The 8,000-nt window shown below is 34.8% G+C and overlaps 2 protein-coding genes across 4 annotated transcripts in view; one reads left to right on the top strand and one right to left on the bottom strand.

Annotated features, from left to right (window-relative positions):
- Window positions 1–1,493, bottom strand: part of LOC105172126 — a gene marked incomplete in the record, with an annotated part of 1,602 nt that extends 109 nt beyond the window's left edge. Inside the window, 3 exon segments of the mRNA XM_011093466.2 lie at window positions 1–232; window positions 1,181–1,233; window positions 1,326–1,493. Of these exon segments, the coding sequence (XP_011091768.1) occupies window positions 110–232; window positions 1,181–1,233; window positions 1,326–1,416 (267 nt within the window).
- The window catches only part of LOC105172125 (glutamine--fructose-6-phosphate aminotransferase [isomerizing] 2), a 12,522-nt gene continuing 8,592 nt past the window's right edge, over window positions 4,071–8,000 (top strand). For all 3 annotated transcript variants that reach the window (XR_848628.2, XR_002287854.1, XM_011093465.2), the window contains exons 1-3: window positions 4,071–4,542; window positions 5,471–5,643; window positions 6,872–6,980. Coding sequence is in view for 1 of the 3 variants with exons in the window: in XM_011093465.2 (XP_011091767.1) it covers window positions 4,320–4,542; window positions 5,471–5,643; window positions 6,872–6,980 (505 nt within the window). In the remaining 2 variants the exon portion in view is untranslated. The remainder of the gene's footprint in view (window positions 4,543–5,470; window positions 5,644–6,871; window positions 6,981–8,000) is intronic.

Below are 8,000 nucleotides of genomic sequence, written 5' to 3'. Positions count from 1 at the left end.
CCAAGAATGACAAATCGGTAGAAGGTAAATTAAAATTTACTTGAAACTAGCATTTTTGTAAACTCAAAATTGTGCTTATACAACTCACATACACCTGCCGCATGTCCATCTACTTCTTGGCACCACTTGATGAATCTGCCTGTGGTTTAACGATACTTAACTGGCCACCATCTTTATTAGCAACTGTAGCAGCTTTTACCTCATTGCAGTAATTTATAAACTTGCTTAGCTCCTGGTGAAACGAAAAGAAGTAGAAGGAGGCTGTTAAGACACATGCCCATTTAAGCAGAGGAAAATCAAGTATGAAGTATCAACTCAGATGACTATAACTAATAGTTTGTATGTGGCAGTTCAGACTTCAACTTCCATCATTATATGATATCAAATAAATCCATATTTACTTATTCTCATGGTCACCTTGGGGCATATCTTGATTGGGTTCAATGAATATATTCAACAGAGACCCAATGCTTGTACATTCTATTCAAGCTTGTTCGGTCTGATAAAGCCTACACTCCAATGGCCCTCAAAACTGAGAAAAGGTACCAATCTTGTCAAAAACAGCTGTGTAAGGAACTCCTAACATTTCAATACTCAAAAGCTTCTTTGGAGCTACCAAGCCTAAGCATAAGGAAAAATTATACATTCTTGATACTTATGAATGCTGATGCAAACAGCACAAATAAGACTTCCTGATGGCAACTAAATTGAGTAAAGATAACTCACTAAAACACATATGTCAAATGTATAATTGAGAGCATTCCAACACGTACAAACACAAAAGCAATCATTAAAAGTTGAATAAACTTCAGAGTTCCTCACGAAGTTCATCTTCTACCTGATTTCCTAAAAATTCTATGAAAAACAAACTTGTTCAAATTGGAATCCTGTTATCTCTCCAGTCAATTCAAAATTGCACATAACGTCCAAACCCATTAGAAATCGACAAAAACAAAATTCATCGTCTTAACAATCAACGTACAATACTCAGTCAAATTTTGTACTTAACCATACAATGATACAGAATAAAATCTGTACTTCAAAGCAAGTATATAAGATATCAAATATGCACAACCCTCCCCCCTCCCCCCCAAAAAAAAAAAGAAAGAGAGAAACGGTAAATACACACGCACGTTGAAAAAAAAAAAAAGAAAAAAGAGCAAGGAAACGAAGAACATACTTTATCAGCGTCCATCTCTTTGGTAACCTTCGATGGCTTCACCGCTCTCTTCCCTTCATGAGCCAATAAAACATCAATATCACGTTTATTATGTGCATACACAAGTGAAAATTCGTACGATTGTGTGCTTTGTGACTTGAATTACCCTTTCGAGTGTGAGAGACTTTGCCATGGCGATTGGGAGGGATGGATTTCTTCTTCTGCTGGCCTTTGAACAGATTGCCCTTCTGCGTCATCTCCCTGTTCTCTCTTTTGGGGGATACGAGTTCCACTTTAGGGTTTCCCTTTTGTCAAGAATAAGGGAAGATTAAATTAGGGCGTGAGGACTTTCAAAAAATATAAAATAAAATCAGGGCGTGAGGGAGATCAACCGGTTCAGCGGTTCGTAAAGAACCGTCAGTCTGCGGCTTTTTGGCACAGGTCTATTAGCTTAGCCTGGACCTTAATTTGTCTTGTTATTAAATTAAAAATAAATAGAAGTCATTTTAATTTGTTTAGAAAGCAATGCTAGTGTTTGAATCTATAATATAAGGACACTCTGAAAAATATTCTATACAGTGTTGGATATATATTCGACACGGACACAATTCAGACACGTATCGAACACGGCAACAGAGTGTCAAAAATTATTTTTTTAAAAAAAGGGACACGGCTGTTGGCGTGTCCGACACGTTTTCGAGGAGTATCCGATATATTTTGAATTTTTTTTATAATTTAAAAAAAAAATTATTGTCTTTAAAAAAAAAAGTTTTAGGCTTAATAAAAAGAAAAAGAATTAATTGTTTCCTCTTAACTAAAAGAATTAGGATGAAACTATTAAAAATTCGGGAGATGTTGAAGATAATTTAACTAATTTAAATTATTAAAAAAAATTTATTGTCTTCTTTTAAAAATAAATTGATTATGTATATTTTTAAAGTCACATTTGATTAAAAATATAGATGTAAGACATGCTTATTTTATATTTTATCTTAATATTATATCGGATATTTTAATTTTATGAGAAGTTGAAGATATATATATAATAAAAAATATATTACATATAGCCATGTCAGGGTCATGTCGTGTCATATTTTTTGTATTTTTCATGTCACCGTGTTGTATTGTGTATGTGTTATCGTGTCCGTGTCAATGCATCATAGGTTTGAATTTATTTTTGGAGTGTCTCGTTTTGTTTTGTGGAGATTGAGAGAGAGAAAAAAGAAATAAATAAGTATATGTTGCAAATAATGTATATATTTAGATTTGATTTTTTGGATATAACTTATAATAGTTTAAAATAAGTGTTGTATGCTTGATTTTGTACTTTGAGAGACAAAAATCACTATTTATTGTTAAAATCATATCTCTTATATATTATTTGTAGGTGGATTTAATTATATAGTATTTTTGTAATTATATTTATATGAAAAAAAACAAATTACATTTTTTATTTTTAATAATTGAATAAATAATTTTATATACTCTAGTAACTAGTTAATAATATTGTTGTTGAACATTTTATACGGATTGATAAATTTAAATAGATTATTCAAATAATAAATTATTTAAATGAACTATATAATAATGTTATATTATATAGTATTTTTAATATTTCTAATGTGTGGAGTTTCCGGTGTCCCTGGCTGTTGCTCACGAGTTCACGTCATAATCAGATCCCTCACTTATTATCACCATAAATGTGTCCTAGAATGTGAAAAATAAAATAAAATACATAATATGGAAGACTTGAGGTTCACCATAGGCATTAAACAAGAAAAAAAACACACGCAATACTTTGATAACAGATAATAGATTTACAACCGCGATAGGTTAGCGGCAACACAATCAAGTGGATAAATCAGAAATAATCATTTTGATGTCACTGCGTTGAAACCATCGTACACACTCATTTTCCCAATGAGTACAACCATCGCAGTTTGTTCTCATCATCTAGATGGAGGAAGATCGCTCTTGTGCTACGACTAAAAAAATGCTCTAAGGCAGTAGTGAAGACGACATTCGGTAGATTTTTAAACTTTGTTAACTCATTTATACACTGATCTATAGACTCAATGGCCTTTGGCCCTGATCTGTCAATATTTCCGTGGAGTGACTAATTCAACCTGTTCATGGTCTCACATTTTCTCGAATGCAACTCGCTCATTCTGTGTCGTGTCGAATGCTTGAGGGAGTAGAAAAGTATTCTTCATTTGATGGAATTGGTGATGAATGGGACAAAGTTGTATCCTCATAGTCATGTCTTAATTAACAACTGTCTGAATTAGTCCCTATAGTTTGGTCATCGTTTATGCCGTTTGCAGTTTGGAATGCACAGAGTAGGTGGGTAGAAATTCGAGCAATGCCCGTGATGTGGTGTTCCTTGCGAACATCTTGGTGCACTGATCAAAATGAGGTAGCCCGTTTCAACTATTTTCTTATATTTCGGATTTTTCTACAGTAGGACAACATATAGGACATTTAGATATAGAACATTTATATTTGTTTTTTTTAAAATAATACGAGAAGTTTTTTGTCTATAAATATAACATAGAGAAATTTCGCACTATTTTCCAAACACAGGTGGATATTATGCTATTGACCCTCTTAAAATTTAGTTTTATTAGAATTCTATCTCATTCAACTAAGTGCGTAACTAACAATTATAAAACTAATTATGGAATTACTAATTTATACACATAAATTCATATATTATTATATGAAAAGGATATAATTAAAATAAAAAATAAAGAAAAAAAATTAAAATATGACGAATGATTCATACTTTTTTAATATATGTTAAATTATTAAATTCTATATCCAAATATCACTATTTTTAAAATGGGGGGGGGGGGGCAAATTGGAGCTATAAAAAGAAAAGCAAACTTGACAACTCCAAGACAGACACTTGGCAACAAACCTGTGAAAATCCCATCACTGGTCAACCTCACACACTTTCTTCCAACACCCAAAAATCACCTGTCAAAACCAATTTCCAAATCTCTGCCAAGTCAAAAAGTGTTCGCTTCCTCACTCTCCTCCGCTCCGTCCCTCCACATCTCCCCAACTTTCTCTGCAAATCTTTCAACAACCAAAACGAGGAAAAAGACGAGAATTTTTTGAAAACTATAGGGAAGAAGAGGCCCGGAAGATATCAGGTATGTGTGGGATTTTTGCATATTTAAATTTTGACGTTAGGAGGGAGAGACGCTACATTTTGGAACTGCTTTTCAATGGCCTACGCCGCTTGGAGTACAGAGGCTATGATTCCGCAGGAATATCTATTGATTCTTCGTTTAGTTTGGATTGCGACGCCGTCCCTCCCCCTCTGGTCTTCCGCCAAGAAGGCAACATCGAGTCACTTGTCAAATCTGTCTACCAAGGTAATAATTGTATGATACTTTTGGTGATCTGGTTTAGCTTTTCTGTTTTACTTTTTTAGGTTTCTTTTTTCGGGATTGATGTATTTGGTATATTGTGACTGGAGGAAATAAGGTCATGTGGAATTCTCTTCAAACTAATTGTTCAAATCTGGTTTGCATGACATGAATAGGAGGGTTTTATATTATTTTTGTTGGATGCGTGGTGTATGGTTTCCTGTTGCGGGCTTATGCGTCATGGAATTTCATGGTTGAACTTCTTGTTTTTGTGAGTATCATGGTGGCGAAAGTGCATTCACTTATATCTACTGATTATCATGCGTTCCATACTTAACTTTGACGCTCTGCATTTACTTATTGTGCTAGCTCGGAAAATTAACACATGCTTTGCTAAAGAGTAAGAATTTTAGGATTAGACTTTCAGTTACTTTTTAATTTTAAGACAATGCACTGTCTGCACATTCATGTTGTTTTGTTTTGAACTTCTGGTAGATTTTACTTTTGTTTCATAGAAAGTGTACACCAGAATTTCGGCTGTAAGCATATGAACATGCTTGTACTAACACATTAACAGGCATAAGTATGTGAACTATGGTGCATGTTCCAGAAAAACAAGAATCTCTGGATCCCCCAAGCCAGGCAGATACTAAATCTTTGAATTGTAACTCATGGGTGGATGGCATAGCGCCGCTGCATAAATTAGTTGGATGCATTTAGTAAAACATTTGAGATCTTTTTAAACCTGCATGAGCGAGTACTATAGTGATTGCACATTGAGCAGTGGAGATTTCCGGTTTCTTTGGTGTTTCCGTATGACTTGTTATCTAAGTGCTTTTAAATTATTCAATATACCCTGCTTAAAATCTGTAGATTCATGTTTACTTTGCCTTCCATGGTGCTAATTACTTGTGGTTCATCTTCATATTTTCAGACGTTTCCTTGACGGGTTTGAATTTGGAAGAGTCATTCTCGATTCATGCTGGAATAGCACATACTCGGTGGGCTACGCATGGGGAGCCAGCTCCAAGGAATAGTCATCCCCAGTCCTCTGATCCAGGAAATGAGTTTTTGGTTGTTCATAATGGAGTTATAACCAATTATATGGTTGGTTTTCCCTCTCTGCCATTTTGCCATTTTTTCTTGTTCTATTCCAAATATGATCTGATTCTGCAGTTGCTTTTGTGCTTTCAATTGATTTGTTGCGTGGATATGGTTGCCGCTGCCTTCTATATTCGGCAATGTTTTTCTTGCTAGTAGTATACTTTTGTTCAGGAATATGATTCAAATGAGAACGATACATGTTTTCATGCAAAATAAGAAAGGGAAAACAGATTATCATAGCCCTGGATCTCTTTATTGATTGCAATTTAGGATTTGATATATCATTTCTTTCGAGAATCAATGTCCTCCCTATATATTCAACTCTGGGGTTTAACCTGACCATGGGGACTGATGTCTTTCTTTAGAGGGAAAACTGGGGAATGAGAAGTGTAGTGAATTGACTAAAATTGATGGTATGTTAGTAACTGATAGTTTCTGTATCTTTGAAAGCCCTTGCAAAAGAGTAGTTCTTTTCAGTTGTCTGGTTGAATTTGCCGATAGTGTTTTTTATAGTATAACCAAAAGGAATTCACTCAACAATGTATACCTGAAACACTGGGAAACAATTTAATTATAACTGGGAAAGCACATAGTTGAAGTAGTTGTCAAAACAGGAGTTACTTCAGGGGTGTTGCTTCTTTTTGTTAAACTTCAATTACTATTGGCAGAAAGAAATTATTATGTTACATACTGAAGAGGATTTGTAATTTGGTTTCGTTGACGATCCCACAGGTCTCTATATCTTTGGAAATAGATACTTGGAGATATAACACCTCCTTTTCCCATTTTATGGTAGCAAATATTGAGGGCAGAGGGTGGTTCAACAAATAGCCAACTTGTACATTGTTTTTCTCTATGTCCTTTTACTGCAGTTCCTCCCTTGCTAGAGTAGCTGATTTTCTTAATGCTCGTGGTTAAAAAAGGGGATCCACTGTGAGATATATTAAGATGTCTGGTTTCCAAATATAGCTGGCTGCTTTCTAGACTTAAATGGCATAATTTTACTTGTTTGTTTTCTATCCATTTGCATAGGGATATTATATGCCCTCAGCTTTCTTATCTTGTCTCCTTTAAGTTTTTGTTCTTTGTGTCCTCATATGTTGCCTCCTTGAGTTCTTATTAATAAATTATCATATGAATAGTAATAATGTTTGGGTCTAAACATAGAGTTTTCATTTTTCACACTTATAAGATATTCTCTTTTTCATTCACGCATTACATGTTCTTTTAGGTGTTAAAAGAGACACTAGTTCGTCAAGGTTTCAGTTTTGAATCTGAAACAGATACAGAAGTCATACCAAAGCTTGCAAAGTTCATCTTTGATAATACGAAAGAAGAAGGTATCTTTCTCCTACATCTATAAAGGCACTAGTTCTACATTTCTTGGTGACTTTTCATTACAATTTTCTCCTTTCGTCTTTCCTGCATAGTTGATAAATTAGCAAAGAGCAGTGAGGCCCTAACGCTTCCTAGTGTTCAAGATCATAGTGGTTCAGATTTTTTGCTGTAGCTTGCAAATTGTTTAGGAATGGTCTTGTTTTTCTGCGATTTCTCACATTGCGCAACTTAGGAGGAATTACTTATACTAGACAGCAAATTAAGACATAAATGTCTCGTCTACAGCACGACAAAATGCAGAAGCCAACGACAGAAAGTTACTGAAGCAAAGTTAGCAAACTGCTCGTATTTGGAATGGGGCAAGCGAATTTAGAGCATGCAGGAAAATATTGGAAAGTTTCCACACCTCTGTTGGTTCACCATATATTAAGTTAGAACATCAAAATAACTACTGCAATTTTCAAGGATACAATTACAAAAGGATCAGAGGTTGATTAGGTTTTGGAGAAGAGCCAAGAAGGGAACTTGACGTTTGCTTAGAAGGAATACTTTAAAGGTTCAGTCTCAGAGAGTGATACATGAGACGAAGGAGGAAAGATTAGAGCAGAAGGAACATGAAATTGCTCTCTTCTAAAGAGTAAAATTTCTTTTATTATCATTGTGAGCTTCTCTCTGGACTGTGGGGTGTTTTCATTAAATGTAGAAACTGGATACTAGTGTCACATGATGCAATTTCTTATTTCAGAATTCTGCTGTTGTCTAGGTTATATATCAGCATACTCAAGCACAGTTTCTTGTAGTTTCCATGGGGGGAATGGTCTTCAGCTTCAGTTTCTAAAATGGGTATCTCGGGAAGTGTTATCTCTAACGATCCAGCAAGACCTAGGATGCTGGAAGCATTGTGTTGGTAAAGACTTCCAATCTTCTGGCCTCCTGGAGAAATCCCAGGTCCCTGCTATAGGAGATGACTTACATGGAGAATTCTGCATAATCGTTTACTTTGTTGTGAGGGAAAACTAAGC

Source organism: Sesamum indicum, linkage group LG10 (assembly GCF_000512975.1).
Source record: "Sesamum indicum cultivar Zhongzhi No. 13 linkage group LG10, S_indicum_v1.0, whole genome shotgun sequence".
NCBI classification, from domain to species: domain Eukaryota; kingdom Viridiplantae; phylum Streptophyta; class Magnoliopsida; order Lamiales; family Pedaliaceae; genus Sesamum; species Sesamum indicum.
The sequence above is the reverse complement of the archived record's forward strand: the minus strand, read 5'-3'. Positions and strand labels throughout refer to the sequence as shown.